The sequence below is a fragment of the Drosophila teissieri genome, chromosome X, assembly GCF_016746235.2.
Source record: "Drosophila teissieri strain GT53w chromosome X, Prin_Dtei_1.1, whole genome shotgun sequence".
Classification (NCBI taxonomy): Eukaryota; Metazoa; Arthropoda; class Insecta; order Diptera; family Drosophilidae; genus Drosophila; species Drosophila teissieri.
Genome location: NC_053034.1, coordinates 6,074,360 through 6,101,437, shown reverse-complemented (window position 1 = coordinate 6,101,437; position 27,078 = coordinate 6,074,360). Strand labels below are relative to the sequence as shown.

Here is a 27,078-nt window from a genome sequence, read left to right as displayed (position 1 = left end):
GCGTATATAGTAGCTATAGTAAGCCAGCTTTATATATCCTACGAATACTTACTGCATCCAACTTCATCGGTACCATCTGTGCAATCATTGACATTGTCGCACTGGAAGCTCTTGGGTATACAATGACCACTGCGGCACTGGAACTCATTGTATCGGCACGGAGCGCCACTTGGCTCCGGATCGCAGGAGGTCTCATCGGAATTATCCCCGCAGTCGTTCTCGCCATCGCATCGCCAGGTGCGATCCACGCACTTGGAATTCGAGCACATGAACTGGTTGGGCTGGCACTTGAGGCCCAGGCTGCAGCTTTGCTCATCGGAGGCGTCCGAGCAGTCCGGATTGCCATCGCAGATGGCCGACTTGTCAATGCATTCGCCGTTCATGCAGGTGGCCTGGTATTCCGTACAGGCTGATTCCGGACGGGATGCAACGTCGTTATCTGGTTAGAGGAGGATTAAGGGTGCCAAAAAGTGTTATTTATCTATGGAGCTTTGACGGGGTTTAATGGCTAGCAAGCTTACCAATAACAAAGCCAAGCGGCAACAGGGGAATTAGAGAGAGTTATTTAGGATTCTTACAAAATTCTATTCGGTCAAGGAAGTAACCAACACTTGTGATATATTGCTTCATTTTTGAAGTGGTGGCTACTACTTTCAATGCCCAACATAACCGTACCTAGTCCGAAGAACTCTAGATCGATGTGCGGCACAGTTCCATATCGTATGCGATTCGAACGTAGCTCCTCGTACTTGTTTTCGCCCCAGGCTGCATTCCCGGATTGAACAACATCGTTTACCCTTAGAGAACCCAAACCCTGCATTTAGATACATCTATGCTCATACTTACAGCGCTCGACGTTGAGGTTTACGGTGACCTGCTGGCCGGGAATATAGCTGGCGTAGCCCACAGCCTCGCAAACATAGGTGCCGGCATCCTCGACCTGGTACACAAGTAAATGCAACGTGATTTAAGCTTGGTCGAGAGTCTGAGTTGGCAGAAACTTACCCTGATGTTGGGAATCTCCAGGCGGCCGTTTCGATCGGTGAAACCAGGTGGCAGAGGTCGTCCGCCGGGGCGGGACCACTTGACCTTGGCGCGAGCGGGTCCTTCATCGCGGCAACGGAAGATGACCTCGCGACCTGTGGTGCAAAGGCTAGTTAATTGGGTTCAAGTATGCATTGAACAGCAGAGACAAGCAAGTCAAAGGAATACCGGGATTGCGGGTGGCTAAATGCAGTATGCTTACGAGACTCAAAAGTTGATCGTAGTGGGATTTGCGAATATGAAATTATTGTAACTAAACCAATAACTGATATATCATATAAAAATTAAGATAAAGAGAGAAAAGAAATTTGGACAACAACAAACTATTCATACACTCAAATCCACACTCGCATCATACTGAAAACGAGTAATATTCATCTTAAAAATAATAATTGCTATAGAGGGGTTTTCTAGGGAATTGGTGTTTGGAAATTTCGACTCAATGTACAACTCCACTTGTGGCCAAATTCGTTCGTGCAATTTCGTAGTGCTGATGGTGCTGGGATCCATGTGCTCATCGACATATTGTCTACTACATATGCATACAGTGATTGTAGTTAGGCCAACTTACCCTCCCTAATATATCCTGAGGTTTTTATATATTATTTGGTTTATAGAATTGGATTGGGTTAGGCATTAACGAGAACAGAGAACGGCAATTAGGGTTTTCCAAACGATTTTAGGTATCAGAATAACGAGATATACGATTAAACAGCGTCTCCCGGAACATTTAACACACAGAAGATTCACCTCTTTCTTATAACTTAAATATACTTACTCTCCTTGATGATCTGGCTGTCGGGATAGGTCTTGAGATTCAGTTGGCTCGATCTGCGATCGTTACTGTTGTCGGCGGCTGTTTTGAAAGGATCGAAAGTAAATCAGAATTTGTCTGGTATAAAGTAGGGTTGTCAATGGGTTATGGTTATGGGGTGGTCAGGGGATAAGTGGTTTGATAGATAGATAAATGCGTGGTAGCCTAAGCCCTTGATCGCAGTTAGTAGCTACATTGGGGGGAGCCAGACAGTTAATTGTAAACTTTGGTTCTGTGGCAGCTCGGTGGTTCAGTGGGTCGCCCACTTACGATCGATGTCGTTGCTGATTTGACCACAATCCGCCTCATCGCTACCATCATATGGACAATCCACGCGGCCATTGCACTTGAGACCCAGCGAAATGCAGGGACCATTTTCGCACTTAAATGTGGTTGGCGGGCAGATGATTCTCAGTGGTGTCATGGCGGTGGTGCTGGTCGAGGAGGTGGTGGTGGTGGTGCTGAAAACTGCAGTGGTTCCCTCAGGATGGCGATGACCTTTTGGCATAGATAGTGGCTTATGTATAAGCGAGCAAATGAAGCAATGTTCGGCGGTGATGATGATGCGCTGGTTTCTATCGCTGGTCTGTCGCCTGGCGACCATCTAATGGGCATTTACTTACCGCAATTCTGTTCATCGGAGCTATCCTGGCAATCGGTTCGTCCGTTGCATCGCACTGAGAAGCTCACACACTGGCCACTGTTGCAGCGGAATTGGTTGGGCAGACACTCCAGGCCTACGCCACAGTTGAGCTCATCGGAGTGGTCACTGCACTCGGAGTAGCCGTTGCAGGGAGCCGATCCGGACACGCAGTCACCATTGTTGCAACGGAATTGATTTGCGTAGCAGCCTGTTGGTGAAGTCGAAAATACAGGTCAGGTTCAAGGCACTCACATAATTTTTGCTACTTCTGAAAGGGTAAGAGCTACATATGTCGGATTTTAAGAAACTTAAAGTTACAAAAACGGTGCATACAATGTTCAAAGCATGCAGTCGGACTTACAGCAAACTTAAATACCTATTACGTAAGTACAATCATATTGGAAATCAACGACCTATTGTACTAGTATTTAAAAAAAAAGTGTGAAACAATAATGCTAAATAACTTCAATTATGATAATTGCTTGTAGCTGTACAGCTGCTGGGCAAACTTAAGAAAATACAATTAAATCAACTCGATGTTGTGTTTTATTAACCAATGCAGTTCTGCTCGTCGGAAAAATCTCGGCAGTCGTAGTAGCCATCACATTGCTGCGTTGCATTTATGCAAAACTGACGATCGAAGCAGAGGAACTCGTTATCCTTGCACAGGATGGCAGTACCTGTATACGATATTTGGTTGGTGGTGTAAAGTGGAGTGGAGTGGAGTGGAGTGGTTTTGATGTGATATTGGTGGTGGTGGTGGTGGTGCAGTTCAGCCGTTCAAGTGAGATATAATACACGCAAAATCAAGAATATATATAGTCACACGATCAAAAGCAGAGTGGAGAAAGCGTGAGAGATAGAGAAACGAGGTGAGAGACGAATAATAGAGAAATAGAGAGAGAGATTAGCAACTGAAAAGGCACATAAGATATATATTGGATGCAATATTGGATACGATGTTTGGGTGCAATAACTGTAGCCCTGCCAAATCCTTATGCCTCACATCAATTCAAAATGAAATCGGGAACATGTTGGCTTATATTCCGTATTCTTGGCAAAACACTTGATTTGTACAAAACACAATGACTAAACTCTGCAATCTAACAACTCAAACTTTGATATATGCACAAATTCTCTTACAAATGGAAAGAAACAGTGTTCATATGTACTGACATTGGTGCTGCTCAAAAATAGACGCTGTGCTTATACAAAGATTAGGTGCTTAGGAAACGAATAGTCCTACACATATACATTTAGGCTGCGGTCTGAAGACTTTCCAATTTTCACATCTTGCAGATCTCCACAGATCTGAATACACTAAAATTTGAAAGCTTTACGATCGCGAACCCTGATCTCAAAATCAATCGATCTGCAAAGGTGGGCGCTTATGGGAGATGGAACGATGAAGACGGAGACTTACAGTTGGCCTCATCGGAGCCGTCCTCGCAGTGTCGGTGGCGGTCGCATCGCTCACTTTCCGAGTAACACCTGCCACTGGGACACTGGTGCTGCGGACATGGCAGTGACTTACTGGTGCAGCCCACCTCATCACTGCCATCAGTGCATTCCACGTGCCCATTGCATCGAACGGAGCGATTGTAGCACGACTCATCGCAGTAGAACTGATCCGGACCGCAGTCGCTGGGCTTAAGTCGGGTGGTGGCTATATACGAGTATGTGTTGTCAAATGGTCCGATGCCATTCGGTAACACCATGCAGGGTTTGGTTTTGTCGTGTTTGTGGTGTTTGTGTGGTTTGGTTTAATGGATGTGTGGATGACGCAGCAAGAAAGAGAGACAAGAAAGCGTTGTGATTAAGCTCATGTCTTGGCTTGGCCAGCTAAGTCTAAGTCTATGGGTACATACAAACCTGGTTCCGTTGGGAGAGACTTACGTTACTAGGGTTATATCGATATACTCGTATCGCAGTTCTCATGTGAATGCTTACGGATTATAATATTTTTCTAGGAAAACAACTATTGGTTACGAGTTAGGAAATGAGTGAGCTCGAAAACAAGACAAACTCTGTGACTCTATGACTGTATGTGTATCCTAAGGAAGGAGTGACAGGGGAAGACGTGTCTCGTTTACCAGTGCCAAAGCAAACGCTGAGGTCCTCATCGGATCCATCGGAGCAATCCTTATAGTCATTGCAGTGCAAACTGCGATCGATGCACTCGAGATTCGCACACTGCCATTCATGGGGGCGGCAGGATTTTGGTATTATAGGATTGGGGCCCAGTTTTGGTCGAATAACATTCACATTTTGTGTGGGATAGTGGTTGTTGGTCTCTATGGTGTTCAATGGTGTGGGTGTCGTGGATGTTTGACGGTGATGTTGTTGGTATGTGGGTTAGCAAAAAGAATGGAACGACAAAACAAGACAAAACTATAAACGATTGCTGGAATGCTGGAATGTTGGGTTACAGACCAGGTAGAGCGTAAGATGTTCATATGGCATTGATAGTTCAAGGAAAAGCAGTTAAGTTGTAGCAGTAGCAAAGGCTTGGTTTCAGATTTAAGTCGGAAATGAATTTGAAATTTTGATCTTTTACAAATTTAAGAGGCAAAGGAGCTTTAATTTAAGAAGAAAACAGGAGAGGCAAAGGAGCTTTAGTCTCAAGGAAGTACAGTCAGAGAGGAGTAAACGAGGAGGATTACAGACTACTTGGTGGAATCTTTACCGGGACAGTACATCTCGTCATAGCCATCGAGGCAATCGCGTTTGCCATCACACTTTATTCTCCGACTGACGCAAGTGCCGTTGCAGGCTAATTTGTTAGGTGGACAATATATCCTTGCTTGAATTTGAAAAGATAATTTCACCGTGAGAACTCACTATCAAAGTGCCAAGGCGGTTGTTACTCGAGTCGAAGCCAATCGAATATATGTATAATCTAAGACCAAATCAAGCGTACCAAAAGCGAAGCAGACAACTACAAATCTACATTCTTGGGTGGTGGGTGGTGCAGGGTATTCGGGACGAGGTTCGAATCAGTGATTCCCAGTGGCCCAGTGACCGAGTTTGATGGACTTCTTACCGCAGTGACGCTCGTCGCTGCCGTCGGCGCAATCGGCGAAGCCGTTGCATCGCTGATTATCGGCCACACACTCGCCGGTGTTGCAACTGCAGACGTTGGGCGATGGGCGATGATGAGTTTCGGTTAGCGATGGTCGACGGTGAGTGATATTCGAGTGTAGTTCGAGTAGTATAGTGGATGATATGGTGGTTTATGTGTTGTGTCGTGTCGTGTGTTGTAGAAGGAGCCATGACATGAAAAAGTAAAGAAATGATTATGATATGGACGATGGATAGGAGAAGTACGGAGTGGATAGGGATGCGTAGGACCTATCATCTAAACTCTGATCAATGTTGGCTTTAGTTGCGGAAGTACCAAACAAAAACAAACAGAGACAATCTGTTTGCTTTGATTAAGATACTTTCGGTTATTGCTATGCTTGTTCTATGTTCAATGGGTAGGAATGTATGTGTGTAGGAATGGGAAGCTTTGGTGGTAGATGGTAGATGGTTTTGTGGTCTTACAGGTAGGCGTCTTCCCGGCAGAAGGTGCAGTTGCGCTCGTCGCTGCCATCTTGGCAATTGGGAATTCCGTTGCACAACTGATCGCGTGGCAGGCAGTAGCTATCGCATTCGAACTCAGACTCTAGACAATGGTCTGCGAATGATGTGAATGAGGTGAGTAGGTGAATTGGGCGGGGTAAGGTGGTGCATGATATTGATAGCAAGTGGGTGATTGATTGGTTGTTCGGGTGGTTGGTTGGTTGGTTAGAAGGTTAGACTTAGCGGAAGTAGCACCTGGAGCCATTTTGGTTAGCCCCGATTCGGGGATCTTTACCTGTGTACGACTGACATTCGAGCTCGTCGCTCATGTCTTCACAGTCTGCATAGCCATCGCACTTCTTCTCTAGCGGCAAACACTGACTGTAGTCACATTCAAACTCAAGGATATCACATTCATTCAATGGATTGTTGTCCCGTTCGTCTGTTTTTTTTGGTTTTTTATCGGTTTTTACGTGTGAATGTGTTTTTGGTATATGAAAAGTTGGAAAGATAAGTGATAAATATTATGATCGCTGATCACGGGTCGATAGATTCGCAGTCAAGCGGATAGATGCAATTGCGACTAAAATAGCAGCACCTAGGATTCTTGAAAAATGCCAATAAAGGATTACAGCTGAGCTGCGTTGCAGACGGTAATTATTCATTGACATTTTTCGGGATTCCCGGCTATTTGGACCGCAACTGCGGGAAGCTATGGATGGTGAGCAGATGGAAGGAAGGATATATGGATCTATGGATCTATGGGCTACCGTAGGTCTCTTCGTAGTTGTAGTCGCATTTGTATTCGTCGGAGGCATCGGCGCAGTCGTCGATGCCATTGCAGCGCTTGTAGCCGGACATGCAGCTTCCATCGTCACATTGAAACTGGCTCTCCTGGCACTGGACCCCCAAACGAGTCTTATTTAATCTTCCATGGAGGTCTGGCGATCGGGAGATCGGAGTTTTCAGGGGCGGGCGCGGTGTGTTGTGTTTTGTTGTGTTGTGCGATAGCGGGGATAGCAGAGTTTTACGTTTCAGGGTGTCAAAATACGGGATAGTTTTTTACACAGGATATTGTTTTTGTTTGTTTCGGCCGAAGAGAGAACAAAAGAGAAAGTAAAGTTAGCAACAAAAGTCGATACGTGAAGGGCGAGTGGTGAAATGGAGTAAACCCGGCGGGCTTGTCACTAGCAGTTAGCAGTTAAACCAATTGGAATTGCTTTCTAGCCTATGTTAGCTTCGATCTCAGTCTTAATCTAGAGTGTTATAGGTATTAACAAGTAAAATTCAACCAAAAGCTTGTTAGAGAGAAGGAGAGAATAGGAGGATCGATGATGAGAAAAGGCGGCGATGAAAATAAACGGCGGGGTTGCATAATTTGAATAACTATTAATTTAAAATATACCCAATTGAAGTTGTATTGAATTGTATGCCGATTTCAGACGAAACAAGTGCGAAAAAATGCGAAAGAGATGGTACTTACGACATGCACTCTCATCGCTGCGGTCGCGGCATTGAGGTTTGCCATCGCACACCTGGGATTGGGGAATGCAGCCTCCGCCGCGCTGGCATTTGTACTGAAGAAAGCATGAGAATGGGTGTGTATTTCTACTGGGCTCACAGGTCAGAGGTCAGAGATCGTAGATCGCCGATCCCACCTCTGACAGCTGAGTATGTGTGGGGGTTTTATATCTACAAAGTGCTTATTATCATGTCTTTTATGTATTATTGAATTTACTCAATTTGATGGCAGAGTATGAAATGGTTTTTAATTCAATGCATAAACCCGCTTTCATGGAATCCATGGGGCCACCTCAACGGTTTGCCAGTTCGTTCTACCTAACAAGCACTATGTACATATATATTTTACATGTGTGGGATGGGTGTGTGTGGTGTGTGGGTGGTGGGTGGTGGTCAGGTGCTGGGGGTGGTGGGTACCTTGTCGCCGCTGCACTTGCACAGAGCGTCGTCCTCGTCTTCTTTGCCTACGCAGTCGGGGCTGCCATCGCAGACGCTCTCAATCGGAATGCAATCGCGATTGTGGCACGCGAATTCGATGTTTTCGAGGCATGTCTGGGCATTGTTTTCTGCTGTTGGGGGGTGTTGATGATGGGTGACACAACAGGGCGTATGTATAATCGCAATGATAATAAAACAAGCCATAACGAGAATGGAAAGAAAGAGAGCAAGCGTGAGCGATGTACATATGTTTAGGTACAGGTATGAGCTGTATGGGGCATATCAATTAAAAGAGTTTATAAATTAAATGCTTAACTAACTAAATTGTAATTGGTGTGTATGTGCGCGTGTGTGCTTGTGTGTGTATTGTGTGTGTGTGCGTCGGGTCTGGGATGATTATAGCTAAAGTAGGTTTCTATGTTCTAATCGTGGCATGCACTTTTACTTAACCCAACGCTTCCTAAACCATCAACGTGACTTAGATTTTTTAAGGTAATGTTAACAATTATCCTATACCAGTTATTAATCCATTTATGCTCGGGTATTATTGCAACAAAAGCTGGGGCAACGAAAATACTTTAGAGGGATAAAGTGGGCTTCTCCCTACTCATCACTCATTCCTGTTACACTCGAGGTATTTTGTGTTAACCCTTTTTTGTTGCAAAATAATTCGATTCAACCGTTACCCACTTAAGTATGCTACACTTTTCACCGATTTTTTGTTTTCAAGGACACCTACTCGCTACGCCAACTGTTGTTATTGGGTTAGAAGTCGTGGTCGCGGTGGTTGTCGGTTTCGTTGCCCATGGCCATCGCGTTGCTTCGCTGGCTCTGGTGGTGGTGGTGGTGCTGGTCGTGGTGGTGGTGGTATTGCGACGCTCCAGAAGACCTGGGCCCTGGGTGGTGAATGTGGTGCTGGTTGCGGGCAAGGTCGTAGGGCGTCGGGTGGTGGGGTGAGGCTGATACTGCTCGCAGGACTTCTCGTCGCTCATATCATTGCAGTGATAGAAGCCATCGCACCGCAAATGCAGCGGGATGCATACATCCGAGGTGGTGCAGCGGAACTGGTTGCTGGCACACGGATTCAGTGAATTGGCCTTCTCATAGACATTACTTGGCTGGTACACGTGGTACTCGTTGGTGTCCATTTCGTGCAGCCAGTCGTCGTAATTGTGCGTTGGCCTTCGCGGTTGGTGGCCAATGGGTATGCCCACACTATCCTGCTCTTCGCCTTCGACTGTTATCGTCCGGGTATTAATTTTTTGATGGAGGTTTACGATTTACGATGGACGGCACATGAGAGACAACCGCATGCAGACCACGGATTTTGGGTTAGGGGGAGTATTGATAACACATGCATTTTTTAGGTTTTAAAAAAGTCGTTGAGCCAATTTGTAGATCATCGCATTTGCGGGTATTTTTCCAGAGTGGGTTGTCGTGCAGTTAATCGATTAATTTTTGGGCATTCGGTAACCAAAACCAGGGGTTTCAATACACATTTTATCGTGTGGGATGGGGAAAAGAAAAATAAAATGTTTGGAGTTAAAATCAAAATCAAACAAATATCGATTGACACACACACTTCGATAAGTGACTATCGCACAGATAGCGATTAAAGCGATATCAACGGAAGGGGCACACAGAGGACACAAGAATGTGGTAAGACGGAGGTAGAGACACACAGAGAGAGGGAGAGCGAGAGAGAGATTGAGGGAGAGAGAGAGAGAGAGAGACCAACACCAGTAGTCAATTTTAGTTACCCACGAAGAGGCGTAGAAGCAAAGCAGAACAGTACAATTTATCGATAACACGAAAAGCTTACCGCAGTTAACCTCATCGGCATAATCGTTGCAATCGTAGATGTTATCGCACACCTGACGCATTGGTATGCACTCACCAGTCCCGCAACGGAACTCATCAAACTGACATTCCTCGCTATCATAGCCACCTGGCGACGACGATCGATATTTATCGATAGCACGCATTTGTTAGTGTTCGTTTGGTGCTTGTGAATGTTTTCGTGACATGGTGAGATGGGGTGATGTGGTGTGACTTGACAATGAAGTGAAAGGGAAGGGAAAGGGGTAAACTTACCGCTTCTCCATGGAGAATTCTTATAAACCAGGAGCAACGCTTCGTATTTTACTCACCCTCGCAGTAGCGCTCATCGGAAATGTCCTCGGGACAATCGATGTTGCCATTGCAGAGCAGTTCCTTAGCTATGCAGGTGCCATCGTCACACTGCCACTTGTCGTACAGACAGGCTGCATTCCCATAAGACCATAAGAGAAGCGAAGCGGGAGAGAAGAGCAAGGAAGAGACATCGATATTTATCGAGGATCATTTATCCATTTAATCGAACACCTACGACAGCCCTCCTCGTCCGATCGATCGTTTGGACAATCGGCCCGACCATCGCAGCGATGGACAATCGATATGCAGCTCAAGTCCCGGCACGTGAATTTGCCCTTGGGGCAGGTGTATCGTAGCTTGGGCACAACTGTACCGCGGCAGCATTGAAGGGAGATTCAAAATGGAAATTGAAAGTGATGGGCAAATGGAGGAATGGTGTGGAAAAACGACTTGTTGTGTATGAGGTGTTGCCTTCTCTTATAGGATTACTTAAGCCAATTTTTATTGGCAACACTTCATGAAAACAGAATATGAGGGTGGTTTGAGTTATGTAGATGGGTGTATAGATGGCTGATGAGGTTGTAACTCACTTCCGTCGCAATGCTCCTCGTCGTCGCCGTCGCTGCAATCGGAGTGACCGTCGCACTGCTGACTGGCACTGATACAGCGTGTGCCGTCGCGACATTGGTACTCCATTCCGCTGCAGGCGGCGGCTGTTAGTAGGTTGGGTTAGTGGTAGCGGTTAGCATGTGGTTGGGGTTAAAGGAGAAGAGAGAGATGGGGTTAGTATGGCACTTGACTGGCGGACGGATTTCGAGGGACAACTTAACTCTAAGTCTTAGATACTTTATACTTAGCTACTACAATACAAACAGTTCTAGTCATCAAAGCGGCAGTTAATCTAAGGAGCGAGGCAGACAAAGAGAGAGAGCGCATCGCTCGTTCTCAGTTTGTTTAGATACTTTAAGCTTAGATACCCCGAATTGGTATAGGTTTGTTCTACGTCTTAGGTGGTATAATCGCACAGTTAACTAATAGCTACGGTGTGGGTGTATTACAGGTGCACCCTTGGGCTTCTTGATTAGCACTTGGTACTTACGGCACTCCTCGTTCTCGTCCTCGCCTTCGCTACAATCCGAAACGTTGTCGCAACGCTTTCTGGCATCGATGCAGTCTCCATTATTGCATCTGAACTCGTTGGTCTGGCACTCTGAAAGATACATAAAAAGAGTGGAATTTTATATTTGGAATGTCGGATGGATTTGACAGCCTGCAATTAGATGACAACCGGATGCAGTTTAACAAGGACTTCCGCCGGCCGATGGAAATACTTCTACGAGTACCTCGCCGACACCCCCGTCATCAACTTGAAAGCAAAAGTTTGTTAGGTGTTTGTTGTGTGACAGGACTGAAATCCCCGCCCTCGTTAGCCACAGTTTCCTGTGCATGTCTGTTGGCCTTTTGAACCCTTTTTTCCGCCGGACTCCGCTTAATATTTCATACAGGAGCAGCTAGCAGCAAGCAGCTAGCAGCTAGCAACAAGCAGCACAAGACTCTTAAGCAATTTCACAAATATTTTTGGATAATTTTTTTCCCCCGCCCCATTCAAAGTGACACAACGCGGATTTGATTACAAGCAGCCGGGAAATTCCGCGTAGAGGGGGTATAGATAACAAAGAGAGCTGGGGCAAAGAGCAGAAGAGCCGCGAGCAGGCGGCTAATTAAAAGTAAAGAAAAGTTAAGTGAACATTTAAGAGAAGGGGGTGTCGTAATCAGAGCAGCTTAAAGCAAAGGCCAATTCAGGAGCAAACAATGTGCGATGATTTCATCGCAACGGCTTCACAATGTTTGGCCATTTAGCATGAATAATAACGAGTTAATTTCAGCAAATTCCTATCATAGCTCGATACAGCATACAGCATACAGCAGTCATTAAAAAGCGGCAATATAATTGGTAGTATTATATGTGTATGCATTTATAAACACAATTTAAACTGGGACTTAGTTTTGTTTTTTCGTGGACTGGGGTTATTGGACTCCGCAAGTCAACAATTTGTCATCGCGAATGTGGCAGTTAATGTGGAACTGCAGTGGCGAAAACTTAAGCAACTTTTGGGCCGCACACAAATCGCCAAAGTTTTCCATTCGGCAATTTTCAACACGAAGGCGGCGAGCGAAATTCCGGGCAACAATTTGACAATTTCATTGCGGACACAGGCAGACAGACAGACAGACAGGCGAAAAAGTGAGGAAAGGAACGGAAAGCAAAGGAAAGGCGCCTCAAGTCAATTTGCAAACGGAGGCAAATATGATTTTCGGTGAGGTGATGTTTCTTGGCCTCTGCATTCTGTTTGTTTTTATTCGCCAACTGCCGCTTATTGACATTAAAGATTCAGAGTAGTGGGCACAAACAGAAAAAGGATTTCGGCTGCCAAAGGTTGTTGGGCTCCAATTATTTGGCCAGACGTGTGATCCTAATCCTTTTGACGGCCCCCACCCCCCCTTCCACACACACCAGCTACAAATTATAATCCGCAGTCGAAAAACAAGTTTTTCCTTCTTCTACCTTCTCTCCTGCCTGCACTTTCTTGATAAAGGTGAAATTTTGAAGGGGGAAGGGGGAAGGGGCATGGGTTTATGGTCCAGCTGGGGATTTTCGCCTTTCACTTTTTCTCCTTTTTTGCACTCGTTGTTATTTCAATAATTTAAAAGGTGTTATTTTTTGGAACTTTATTTGCATGTTACTTATGTATCTTAGGTATTGTTTTAGTCTACAGATATGAAAGTCATTAGTTGGGAATCATTAGTCGCTTGGTGCCAACTTGACTTCTTTAAATATTGGTTATATCAATTACTGCCTTCCGTATTCTCCGTGCCCATAAATTTGTCCCTAATGACTGCCACCTGCCACTCATTCCCGGATTCCCACTATTCTGCAGCTATTTTGCAGCTCCTTTGGCTTCACTCAGCTCCACTGCACTCCACTGTTGCATTGCGTCCTCCGCGCTGAGTGTCAAATAGATTTTCCCCACCGAAGGAAAGCTTTTACATGCTTTTCTTTTCTCCCTTGAAATGGGATCAGTTTGGATGGCTGACTCTCTTTTTCTTTTTCTTTTTTTTTGCCTTTTCCCAGCTGGCTTGCACTTGAACTTAAAGCGGCGCCAGAAAGTATGCAACACATGTACAAATGCGGCAGAGAAAATAGCACTGCGTTTGTGATTTTTGCACTTTTATTTGCATGCGGAATCATGCAAAAGTTAATAGTCAATGTGCTGGTGTATTGATTGCTTGACTTGGCCTTCAGACTACGATGTATTGTCGAAATCCCAATGGCATAAGAGGCGCTATTCTTCCAACCGCAGCTGTGCGTATCTCCGAGTGAAAAAATGCTCGTGAATGCGGTGGGGAAAGTGCTGGAGAGGAAGAGCTGGGAAACGCTGGGAAAAGGAGGGCTAAATTCGAGTCGATAATTGATACGCGCGGGCGCATGGAAAACTCAAAAGAGCGCCAACAGGCCAAAAGCCGCAAACAAACAAGTTAAGAGGTGTGTGTTCGGCTTTTCGATGGGGACCAAGATATAGCCCCCGCCCCCGCCCCCGCCCCCCTCCCACACTTGTAATGTGGGGTTAAGCAAGAAATTGTTCACTCCGCTGCCGCGAAAATTGTATAAAAATTCAGATGAGATTTAGCGCGAGGAAAAGCTGTTTAGCAGCAATTTGTAAAAAGTATTTTTGATTTGATTATTGCTCGTTAGCGCTTAGCGGTTCCATCGAATCATTAACTCGCTTTTATGGGCAGCCAAAGTGCTTTGGAGGGGGCTGAAAAAACAGCATTAGAGTCTTGCTTTAAAGCTGCGACAGCGGCGGTAAAAAGTGCGATTAAATATCCATCGAAATTGGTGAAGCGTCTGGCATGCAAAAGTGTTATTACCTTAACCTTGCAACCCTAGTCCCCCAACCCCGAAAGAAACCTCTTAATTACGGACCCAAAAACCAAAAAACTATCAGCGATAAACATTCATTTCGGCTCTACGCGGATGACTAATCGATTTCCGTTTTTGGGCTTTTCGGTGTGCTAGACGGGAGTAACCCAGGCAGGAAATGGGTTAAGCAGGAAGAGAGGGCCGTGTCCTGATGCAAATCTGGCATATGTGGCGTATGTGGCGTATGCGTGATGCCTCATATTATTAATGGCCAATACTGAGGTGGGAATGGGAAATGGCCCAGACAGCACTGTCGGTTCGTTTAATTATGGTTTTCCTTTTTTTTTTTTTTGGAAATTAAACTATCTTGATTGCGACTCCTGTGGAGCTTGGTAAATAACAAGGAGTTGTCCAAAGTTCTTCCGTTCCCTATTTCATTCGAACATCGCGGACATATCTCAACATATCTTGCATATTATGGTTGTGTTTTGGGATCCCACGACTCATTTGCGATTTATGATCTAAGCGGCTCAGTTAAATCCATCTCCGTCAATCACTCAATGCAAACACTCAAATGCCGCCTGGCCCATCATTCATGATCGTATTCATTCAGCAATTTCGGCAGAGTTTCGCAAACCCGAACCGCAACCCTTAACCCCCTGCTGCCGGCAGGGGCTCGGAATGCATGTCAAGTGGCAGCAGGGCGACGCACTCGAATGACACAGAGACAGAGACAGGGACACACTCTGATTGATGGCTTGATTCATATTCATATTCATATACTCAAACTGGTGTGTGCACTCACTGTTCTTCGCTCGGCTTTTTCGGCTATGTAAACACTGCCAACAGTCGACGTCAAAATGGCAGCTTAACACGAAGCTCATGAATATGCACACATCCCTCATCCCCATACTCATCCTGCAAGCCTTAACCCCTTGGTGCAGCGCGTTATTTAATGAGTCATTAGCTGGGGGGCTGGACGGCTAAGGGGGCAGGGGGGCCAGGGGTTTCGTGGGTCGTAAAGGTTGCCCCCGAGTGTTTAGCTTTTGGTTGCAGTTAGCTTAACTCGCGATGTGCCGCAAAGAAGGAGCGGGAAACCGTGTCAAAAACCAGTGACAGTTGTCAGTGCAGCGATGCACTGCAAGAAACACTTTCCAGTATCGAATGTGTGGCTTATGAGAAAAGACAACTGGAGGTTGAAAGGGGGCGAAAGGGGGGCGCTCCATGCAGCAGCTGCCGAGGGGGGCGACAATTATGTGGCGTCTGCAGTTTTAAGTGCGCCTTTGCATGTGACTCTGTTTGCTCAGGCCCAAGCAGCGCTTCCTTGCCATCGCCCACCTCGTGACCCCCCAACCCACTTGCCACTTGCCACTTCTCCTTGCCCCTTGCCCCTTGCCACCCATGGAAGCGCTTCTTCAATCTATTGCACATTTCACTTATTCATTTCGGAACCGTAAACACACAATGAAAATGTCGCATAAATAAGCTCAAAACAAAAACAAGAATCCAGCGGAAAACAAGCGGCGGCAACAACTTGTTGGCCCAAACTCTCCCCCCTTTTTTTCCGCTTTTTTTGCTTTTTTTTGTAAAGAGCCCTGGTAAATCGATGAGATTGTTTGACGTTGGCATGTGTGCCTGCCACGCCCCCTCCTCGTTCCGAAAACAAAAAAAAAAGACCTGTCTGCGGGTTAAAGTTTAGCCACTGATTTGTCGCATTCCATGCGCAATGTGACAAACGTTAATTTTTGTGGCTTGTTTTGCATAAACTTTTGCTGTAAGACATGCTCCTCAGGCGGAGGGTTAAGGGCGGTAGAGGGTTAAGGGTTCATAGTTCAGGGGTTGCGTTGTCATTGCGTGCGTCGTCTTAGTTACTCGGCCAATTTATGGCAAATTAAATAAATTTATCATTTGCGGCCACAGTTGCAGCCGCAGTTCTATGTAGCGCCTATATATTCAAGTTCTACACTTTGAAATAAAAATCAAAAATAAATAAACCAATTTTTGTGTGTTGGTGAAAAAGAAACTTGATTTTTGCTTAAGAAAAATATACTCCATAGCAGCACAAAAGTATGCAATATGTTTGAAAAAATCATGGCATGATACCAGATAGCTCTAGTTGATGACTTCAATCCACCGATTTTGGGCAAAATATAACAAGAAAATATGGCAGGCGCCTGAAGGATTATGTCAAACTGGATCCCAGATGACATCAGGCTAGAACTTGATCAATGTGAACTGAGTTGTTGCCGTACGGCTGCCGGTCGCATGCTCCGCATGCTTCACGGTTGCAAGTTGCCGGTTGCTGGTTGCCAGTTGCTGGTTGCCAGTTGCTGGTTGCCGCCCTTCGAGGTCCGCGGACAAAGTAAAAGTGTCAGCGCGTGCCAGGCACCAGCGACAAAGGGAAACGGAAGGCGGCGAACAGCGAACGGAAACCGAAAACCGTAGGAGGAGTTTTCCAACTCCTCCTCCAGCGAGGAGTTGGAGTTTTCCAAGGAGCAGGAGCAGGAGCATCTGGATGGCAAAGAAACCCAACCTGAGTGTGGGAGACAAAACCCAAAAGCGAATCGTCAGTTCTTTTTTGTGTTTCACCCATTTCTTTGCGTTTTGTTTGCAAGTTTTTAAATACTTTTGTGGCGGGAAAATCGGGGGGAAAGTCAAACGGGTAAAACCGCAACATGAGCCACAAAACGGCGGTGGCAACAAAACCAACAACAGTCAGCGGGCAGCAATTAATGTCGTTAGGCTGGGAAACTGGTCAAACAGCCACAGCAATACGGTTACTTTAAAACTATTAAGCATATTGAAAAACACAATAAAGTCCTTGACAACGAAAATTTTTTGGCTAAAGAAAAATTAGCATGTCATTAGCCGTGTAATAAATGAAGTTATGAAAGTCGATTAGCCCAATTATGAATTTGAAATTGAACCAAAATATTTATCTACACCCGCGCCCGGAAACCCCTTCTATTTGCCATCGTTTGCACCGCAACTGTCTGGAAAATATCAACAGAGCTATCCATTTGTTTGCACAACATGTCGTATGCGTGATTTGGCTGGCCTCTCGCACTGTCTTTTTGCTTTTTGCTTTTGGTTTATGAGTTGACTTTGGACTGACTGTTGGACCGCATTCGTGGAGCAGCGGCATAAAATGCAATGCAAATATGTGTATATATAAATGTATATATGCACATCTGTATGCACCAGCAGCCAGTGGACATGTAAATATTTTATACAATTTATTTATTTAATTTTCAAGTCTTGAGAGCGGACGCTATCTTCTGATATATCGCTGAGCAATTAAATGCTATCGGCCAGAGAGACGTCAAAAACGGACATGGGTGTTCAGATGTACACAGATATATGTGCGTATATACATATATATATATATGTATATAAATGAAAGGAGCAGGCCATAAGTAGGGAAATTGAAGAGACACGTTCAATCCAGCGATTGTCATTAATCATTGCGGGCGGGCAGACATAACCATAATAACCATTTTGTGGCCAAATATTTGTTGGCCGCGGCCAGCGGAAACAATTTCTATGATTGTGCCAGGACACGCTTCAGTTTCCGTTTCAGTTTCAGTTTCAGTTTTGGCTTCTGTTTTGGCCTCGGGCCTCCCCCCTTGAAGTGCCCCTTAATACCCCAAATAGCCCGAATGCCCCGCTGAATCATGAAGTTCATTGCCAAATGCAGTCCAACATGGATATGCAAATTCGGAATGTGCAACTGATCGATGGCCGCGGAACAACAAATGACGCAAATGGAGGGGAGTCACGAAGTTGGAGATGCGGATATTCACCCAGATAGATAGAAAATATGTTTCCAACATTATGGGCCCCCCCCCTTAAAGTCACAATTCCGGAGATATCAGCTTGAAAACATCTAGTAACATCTAGTTGAATATATTGAATATTTTGATTGGCTGTGCAGAATAGCGTCATTTTCCGACATTATCTATTTACCCTCGCCGTCTTCGATTCTGCAATGATTCATTCAATGAATAGCTAATAAAATTAGCTCATGGCATATTCATATTCCTCGACAATCATTCGATTGGCATGCACTTTCAATTCCCGACTCGCGTGCAGGGAGCTTTGCCCATAGCAGAAATAGAAGAATGTAACGTATGCCATCTTTATATGATATATAGTGGATCCCCTTTTGGATTTCCTAGCGGAATATTAATGGTGCAACATTTTGGAACGCCATTCATTCGGAGTTCTTTCGCTGCGGCGGCGCTTTGTGAGTTGCCATCTCTTTCTGCACTTCTCCGCCCCTCTCGCTATCTCGCTCTTCGAATGGTGCGCGATCTCTTTCTAAACATCATCATCGCCTTCCGCGGCTTCAGCTGTCGGCCGATGATGTCAAGCTGCCTGTAATAGCAATTACAAATCGTTCAAATGCATTTATGCATGTTTTCTTGCCTGCATTCTTACACTCAAAAAAAGCGTACAAATGGTGCTATGTTGGGTATTTCTTTTAATGAAAATACAGCATAAATTGGGTAAGTAGCTGTGAAATTCTTCTCAAATGCGACTGACAGAGTGACCTATATTTATTTTCAGTGTAGCAGCAATCGTGAGTGTGCGATCTGCCCTGCCTCCCCCCTCTTCGCCACCCAATATTTGTAATTTTTGCCATTTTCGCTGACGTTTCGCCGACATCGTTTATCTTTTGGGATGCTCGATTAAAATTCTTTACGTCATTTCGATAACGAGTACTCTAGGCCATTACTTTGTTGTTGTTGTTGTTCGCTTTTCGCCTTGCTGATAAAATATTGAAAACTGCACACAAACGCAGGCGCTCATGCCCAGTAACCCAGTAAAATCCCCCCGCGTGGCGCCATTCCCCCCCGCCATGAATTCTGCATCTTTGAGTCAAGTGGGTGCAGCCACAATTGAAGTACATTATCGACGACTTTAATACCCCGCAGATTGCCTAGAATTGCAGCTGAGCTCATTAGGCAGGTGTGATCGCACTCATGAATTATTCATTTATGTGAGTACGAGTACATATGATTTTGTGCGTGTACGATTGAGTCGCGAGGATTGAGTCAAAGGCATTTAAATGGATTATTATTATGGGGATTACATTTGCCAAGGCCTGCGCCATTATCATTATTATCTCTCATGCCAAAAACATGCTCGGAAATCGTTTCTGCGAGGCACCATTGCATTTTCCAATAAATCCTAAGGCCATAACTTATTTGGCTGGGCTCTAGTTTTAGTTCCATATCCGAGTCTTGCCGTTTTCCCCTCTTGGTTTCGGCGCGGCGCGGCGTTTGCCGCTTTCGTTTTGCAAATTGATTTCCTTTTCGCAATTCAAATGCCGCCGCAGTTTCCCTTTTTCGATAGATGAATCTGAGGGCCTATCGCTGGGAAATCACGGAATGTATCTGCTAGATGCATTATGCGGTATCTGACCGCATCTGCAGTGCGCTCGTAAATTCACTTTTGCTGTCCCGTTGTCGGTCGTTCGTTGTTCGCCGTTCGCTGTTTGCCGTTCGCTGTTCGCTGTTGGTTGTTCGGTGTTTCAGTTGTCATGCAAGTCTGTCAGCATTGCTGCCATTTGCATAGAGTTGGGCAAATAAACTACATGGATAAAAAACACAGTCTAAAACACTGACAAGCGATGCTGGGGAACACAAATTAATAAATAAGCTACATTTGTTCAGTGCAGTGCACGTGCCAAACACTTCAGCTGTCTTGGTTGCGAACTCAAATGCAGTGGCAATTAATAGCATGCATTAGGTGCATTACACTGAGAAATAATAGCATATTAGCCCAGCATCCAGCGAGTATCTGGACTACTAATGATCCACGGCCAGCCATAACTGAGTTTCATTGAACTTAGATTCAACAAATTCAACGCACTAACTACTGTTTAAGGAAATGCAAATGTACATAGAATCCTAGTTTGAATCCAATACTGCACTCGCAGTATTGGTCCCGCGGATTTTGCATAATTGGATATCCGATTTCGGGAGAGCTGCATTTTCGCAGTGCATATGGAATTGAATTGAATCGAAGTAAATCGAATCTTCAGATATTCTATATCTGAATGGCGAGCGAGGCCACGTTGAGTTGCAATCGTCACTCGGCTGTCAATCGGACCAATCAAATGTTAATTCTAATTGCATTGCCACTGCATAAATTTGTATAAATCAAGTATCTTTAAGATACGGCGAATTAAGTCACGTATTTAATCAGCTAAACAGATTTTCCTCTTTTCCGCATACGCAACAATGTCTGGCCATTTCCCATTTTCCCCCACTACAATCCAGATCCCATTTCGATTTCGTCTCGAGTTTTTCAGTTCAGTTCTACTCCCGGTCCAGGCGCAAATATCAAATCTCATTGCGAAAAACTTTTCTTTTCGTATAATCTGCAAGGCGAGTTTTCTCTAGGTTCTCTTGACATTTCGCACGCGCCTTCAACAAGCAAATTACGTGCCTGGAAAACCCTGTTGGGCGGTGGGTGGTGGGTGGTTGGAAAACTGTGAAAAGCTGCTGTATATATAGTCATATGCCCAATGGCATTTAGACGTTTTGACATTTTTGTTAATGGCATAAGCATCAAATTACATACAAGTCAGCTCGGCAAAGAATCAGTGAAGGGTTTTCCACACACAAACACTCGCTACTACAACATCAGCAACAACAACATCAACAACAACAAAGGAGGAAAATCTCGGTAAGCGTGAACAACTTTAATCCAGAGGCTAAGGCAGTGCAAACAATTCTGACCAAGCGGTAAACAAGCGTTAACTTAACCCTGAAAAATAAATACGATGGAATTAAACAGAATAAAAAGAACACACACACATGCACACACGCACACACCGAACTGCAAATGGAAAATGCACTCCGAAGCGTTTTCTAATTGTTCTCGCAGAAGGCGCTTACATCAGCGCATGAGCATTCAGCTCGACGCCTTCCTATTCTTCAGTTGTGCACATATATATATATATCCGCCCCCCTCCTCCCCCTTCTCCCCTTTTATTTATTCAAGAGCCTCTGCAGATCTCATTTCATTTTCTCGGGCTTTCAGGAAGCGCTCTGAGCCGGCGACCAGAAAAGAAAACTTGCTACAAATGGATGGAGCCAGAGGGTTGGGTTAGAAGGAGGGGGTGTTGGTGGTGGGGGGTTAAACAGCAGCCAGTGTGTGTGGCACATTGTACTAAAAATAAACATCTTTCAATTCATTCTTCCAGCAATTGCAAGCAGCGGAGTAAATAAGAGTCCCGAATTGAAAAGTTGATTTCAGGACACACGAAAAAAAGGAGTCAACAGCGACGCCTGAATACCCTGCACAGATTGCTTTCCATAGAATGTTTGTGTAAATACCCCGCTGGAAAACCTTGTTCCACTATTTAGTGATCTAAATTCCTGGTGCGTTCCAATATTTAGCAAATGACTCGGAATCAACACATTTGACTGGACAATTCTCTGGCGACCTTAGCTTTATACCTGCATCTGCAACTGCATCTTGGTTTATCTGCATCTGAATCTTTATCTGCATCTGCATCTTTATCGGCATCTGAATCTTTATCTGGTCCTGAGTCAGGCGATGACTTCAGAGTGCAATTCAGTAGTGCAAAATAATAGTTTCGCTTCATCTTGAGGGCTTGGCTCCGTTTGTTTGTTGCTTAGCTGGTAGACTGGTTTACTGGTTGGAAGCCAGCTTACTTGTTTATTTGTTTGTTGGTTTGTTTGTTTGTTGTTTGTTTGTTGGCTGTTTGCGAGCTGCTCCCGCTGAGGTTTTAACTTCAATCCGATCGGGTTACGGTTAATGAAGTCAAGGATGACATTGTTGTAGTGGCCGCATATGCAGTTTGGATGCAGTTTGAATGCAGCATAGATGCAGTTTAGATGCAGTTAACCGTTTTTAATTTCTCTCTGACGACCGACGGTTCCTGGAGTATCCGATGACCATTCTGTTTGTCTCTCAAGCCTCGAGCCTCAAATCTCAAATCTTTCTCCCACTGACCGTGACCAAAGGCCTAGAAAACAGTTAGCGATCTTACAAAGGGTCCCCAGCCACCAAAGGCCACACAATGCCAATGAAAGGCGGCTACTCTTGTTACCGCGGCCCAAGCCACTTAGGCTGCAAGTTCACTCATCAGAAAGTTGCTACTTTACTATTTTGGCTATATGTACTAGGTAAGAGATCAAGTAGTGTAACAAGTCGCGTGTACAATTAGTCAGCGTAGCTAATCACTGTCTAATTTGCAATGCAGTGCTCGGATGTAAATACAAATGTACTATAAATGGGTTGACTAGCGGACTTGGTTATTTCTTATCGCATGAATAATGCACTGAGTAATCCTCCCGCTTAGAACCTAAGCAGGAATACTATATTCATACAGATACAACCACCTTTGTGAGTCACTTGATCTGTGACCACTTGATAAGTGCCCCTTTATCTTTATCCTGGCATTTGGCATTTGGCACTCGGCGTTTGGCACTTGTAACACTGTGTGGCTGCGCCTATTGCAGCGGGTAAATTCTTTGTCAGCAGCTCAGCGGGGCTTATCAAGATAATTGTTCTATTCTTGGACCCGGGCAGCGCAGCTTATCAAGTGTTGCCAGTTGTCGAGTGCGCTCTCTTTGCGGCTTCCTAAATTAAGATGTTTGTGCAAATTAATTGGTCGCTGGCATCATTATTACAACAGCGACAAACAATTAGCCTAGATTTGCGCAATGCAACGCATTGCACTGCAACTCGACTCAACCCAACTCAACGCAACTCAAATCGGCCCAACTCATCTGAATGAACTGGCACTTCCAATCTGTGCATCATCGCCAACTGCAGCTGCATTCCTCAATTTCTCAATTCGATATCAAGCCGGCAATTGTTGTCACTTGAGGGGCAATTAAATGGGGATGGGGCCGATTGAAATGAATTGCCATCGAGTGCCAGGGCATATCCATATACACATACGCGTATATCCATCCATATATCCCTCGTTCGATTGTTTCTTTAGACACAGATCACTTAAGAACTAAAATCAGGTGGTCGTAGTACTCCAGAACTACAGTGAGCTATACTACACAAGTATGGCTATGAAATATTAGCCCTTTTTTATGGTATTGCTCATCCAAATTCCATTGCCAGTCTTGTGAACTTACCACCGTAGCTGATGTAGGTGCCGCGAGCTGAGCTTTTTTGCGGCTTTTCGATGACGATCAGGACCGCCAGCAGCCAAAGAGCTGCCCTCAGGCGCCGTCCCATCGCGGATGCGAGATTCGGTTGCGGATGCGGATGTGGATGCGGAAGCGCGAGCTAGGGAAAAACTATAAAGAAAAGGGCACGAATGGCGTTTGTTTTTTTTCTTCTTTTTTTTTTGTGTTTTAAGCTCAATCTTGGCTTTGACTTGTTTTCGCTTCTTTTATTCTCGAGCAGCTCTTTTGGAATGTGCGAAAATTTCTGTTTCTGTTTCTGTTTTGGCGCATAAAAATCACAGCATGGGGTCAGAGGTCAGAAATGGCGAGAGGGAGGGAGGTGGTGAGGGGGAGGCGTGACCGCACCCGGCGAGCGGCGACACTTCCGCTGGCAAACTGAACGCATTAACAACAACAAAAAGAAGGATACTTTAACAAACATTTCCGTTACAAATGAAAGCAATGAAGGACCCAAAACAACCCGCCCACTGGTGACCCTCTGGTGACCCACACACTGCCGCCCACTTGCCACCCACTTGCCAAGTCCACTCCGGACTTCCGCCTTTGTCTATGCAGGCCAAAAGTGGAGAAGTGCCGGACTACACTCGAAACAATGATTTTCAATCACTTTTGCCATCTTCCCTGCATTGCTACAGGGGAAATTTCGAAATGAAAACATTCTCGCGGTGCAAGTGGAAAAAGAAGAGCAAATGCGAACCTATTGCCAAGTGCGCAGTGCCATTAAGTGTTTGCTTAATTTTAAATAACGCAACGCCAGAGAATCCTTATTGAAGGACGAAGGGCACCCCCCCGCGAGGAGCAGGCTTCATCAGCCTTCAATTGTCTGGCCTTCATATCGCAGCCTTCATAGCGCGAGTCTCAGATACATGTACATATATTTTCATGCATAAAGGGGCATCCCATTTCTTTTTGTGTGCGCCCCCTGGCAGGGATGTTATGTTGAATGAAAATTGAAGCACAAATTATAATAATAAACCTTTTATCAGCTATAGCTGCAAAATATGTATTGTAGCTCTTGCGCTTTTGCAAAGTACAAAAATCTATGTGTACGACTAACAACCAGCTAAGCTTTCAAAAAGAAAATGTAAAGATATTTCACAGATTTCAAAGGGAATATCAGCGAATATCTTTTATTTGATCATTTTCCACACTTGTTCCGAATCATTCCAACACGATTTTCCTCTGGGATTACGTAATCCCCATAACGTATGTGCAATGTGCATATCGATTTCGATCTGGAATTGACTCACTGCCACTGGCATACACATGCTGAATTATTACCTAGCCAACATAGCCAAAACGTGACCAATTAATGCCCATCTAGCCACTATATAATCCACTTCCCGAAGAATCAGCGCTTTCTTGGCCGCCCCGCTGTGCAAATGATCGCCAAATAGGCGGGGGAAAATGAAAATTTCGCAAATAAATTACAACAAATTGCTGGTGTGTTTGTTGCTCCTTCCCTAATGAACTTGAACTTGAGTTGTTTTATGTGTTTTTATAGAGCAAAAACGCGCGGACATATGACATCTGAGTGCAAAGTCGAGTGGCGATTGTGAAAGGTCTTCGTTTAGTTTCGTTTCGTTTCGTTTCAGTTACAGTTTCTTTGAGTTTTTCTTTTTGAGTTTTTGTAGTTTCTTTTATTTTTAGGGGGCAGATAAACGTATCTGTGAGATACGCGCCTAAAAGCTTTGTTGTTTATGCGGTTTTGGCAAGATGCCTGCATTTTTCAATTATTATATCGCAAAAAGTTGTTCGCCAGCGGCCAGCGACCAGCGACCAGCGGAGAGTATGTTTCAATTAACCGAGCATTAAAGGAATGCTTTTAGTTTGTCCAAACGGTAAGTGGTCTTCAGCCTCCAGCCGGCAGCGTTTCGGCCAAGTTTCAAGTTACCCAACATGTTACGCATAATAAATTGGCGAATTGCACCGCCGCCAACACACACCCATACACCCACCCACACAATGAAGGCTTTTCGTTAATGAGGTGCTCAGCCCAGGCAGATTCCATTCACCCAAGATGCATTCATCCCGAAATCCACGAGTCCGCCAGTCCACGAGTGAGTACGAGGAGTACCCAGGAGCCGCGAGTTGTTAATGATGAGTTTTTCATTAGAGTTTCATTAGAAACTCAAATTGCGCCCGAGTTCTTAGCCAAACTCCCACCTCATCTCATCGCCTCATATTAACAGTCATTAAAATTAATGATGCATATAGTGCATTATCTAATGTCCGTTTAAAACCGCCAAGCGGCAAGTGTATTCATCGCAAAAAGATGGCTTAAATCAAAGTACTTATCCTTTGAATTCGAGCGGATTTCTTTAGGATGGCCAACATGAAACATCATTGCTTCTGGGATCTAATAGTTTAAAATGATCTTTGGGCATATTGCGGAAATTCCTTCAAAGAACTATGTTCTAATTTTTATTCCTTCGAATCTCCCAACGATTTGTACAAAAATTTCGATTCGCATAAAACAAAAGCGTAGAATAGCATTTCACTTTGAGTTTGAGCTCACGATTAAATTCTCTGAAAGTCAAAAATCCTTCTTGAAAGTCAAGTTTTTCAGAAACAACAAATACTTCGCTCTAACAACAAATATGGGTTAAATTGCCACGGGAAAAAGTGCCCACTTTGCAGAAACTTTGCTCACTTGTTTTCCCATAAGCCCAGCAAGACGATCCGCGCCGATCCTGACATTATAACATTGGAATTAGCATTATTATTGTGCCGAGCGAAGCAAATTGCATTTGACAAACGGACAAACGGACAAACAGACAGGCACACAGACAGTGAATGAAGTGAACAGGGCTGAAGAGCCTTAATTCAGCACGGAAGAATTCGGATTCAGATTTAAAAATTCGAAAAAAAGCGGAGCGCATTCCGAAAATAGCTTGGCTTCATCCATATTTGGGCGCTTATTTTTGTCAGCCCCCGTCGGGAAATTTGTCAGCGCCTTGTTCCCGCATTTCTCGATTTTCCCAGCTATTTTGGGGCATGGCTAATCGAAGTCGCGGAGTTTCGAGGGGGAGCTATCGAGTGAGCGAGCAATCAGTGTCAGAAATATTTAACATTTTTCCCTCGACTGTTTGTGTTTTGTATCCACCGAACGAGATTTATTTGCCCAATCTCTCTCCTCGGCTCCTCCGAACTTCTTTGATTGAGATTTACGACCTGGCAACAGGCGACGGCTATGTGCAATCGCATCACAATCACAATCACAACAATCACAACATTAATGGCATTAATAGCATTAATAGCAGTCACCTCAAAATGCAACCGCAAGAGCAACAATAACATGGGCCACCACAAGATGTCAGCTCGCTAAATTAATAACCGAACCGAGACAAACCAAACCGAAGCGATGGCAAATATTTGCTTTTATTCATTCACAATGAGTGAGCTGAGCAAACATTGTTTGCTATACTATACTATAGTATACTATATACTGTATAGATGAGCATTTAGTTCGATTTCAACTGATCTTGTTTGATGCTCTGTTTTCGGCCTCAGCGAATTTCGGGGCCTCGAAGAGCTTTGCAACTTGAGGATGCAGATAAGTATAGTAGTTAAAAAAACACAAAAGAAATATAGAACTATAGAAGTAGGAACTGAAATTTTCTCCTGGCTTTCACAAGTTACACTTTTTTCCTCTTGTAACAAAAGCCTGTTTGGAAAGGACTGTACGAAAAGGTAATACACCTCCGATACACCCTTCAAAAGCTCAACTATCGTTGTCGAGTGCAAGGAATTGAAAATCAAACCAGTTTAAAGGAAATCGAGGCAGGAGCTCAAGAAAAGGATCTGCTTA

The 27,078-nt window shown here is 44.6% G+C and overlaps 1 protein-coding gene across 19 annotated transcripts in view; it reads right to left on the bottom strand.

Annotated features, from left to right (window-relative positions):
* LOC122623255 (basement membrane-specific heparan sulfate proteoglycan core protein) overlaps positions 1-27,078 on the bottom strand; it is a 76,205-nt gene that overhangs the window by 19,937 nt on the left and 29,190 nt on the right. For 3 of the 19 annotated variants that reach the window (XM_043802293.1, XM_043802295.1, XM_043802299.1), the window contains exons 8-13: positions 11,257-11,367; positions 2,482-2,709; positions 1,823-1,900; positions 1,006-1,139; positions 847-940; positions 53-439 (exon numbers count right to left, since the gene is read on the bottom strand). In XM_043802293.1, coding sequence (XP_043658228.1) covers positions 53-439; positions 847-940; positions 1,006-1,139; positions 1,823-1,900; positions 2,482-2,709; positions 11,257-11,367 — 1,032 coding nt within the window. Of the gene's footprint in view, positions 1-52; positions 440-846; positions 941-1,005; positions 1,140-1,822; positions 1,901-2,481; positions 2,710-3,924; positions 4,168-4,594; positions 4,796-5,187; positions 5,305-5,544; positions 5,631-6,047; positions 6,181-6,360; positions 6,508-6,835; positions 7,007-7,548; positions 7,643-8,003; positions 8,156-8,763; positions 9,262-9,846; positions 9,973-10,747; positions 10,871-11,256; positions 11,368-23,213; positions 23,379-27,078 lie in introns of all 19 variants that reach the window. The other 16 variants (XM_043802282.1, XM_043802284.1, XM_043802283.1 and 13 more) reach the window with 12 other exon arrangements.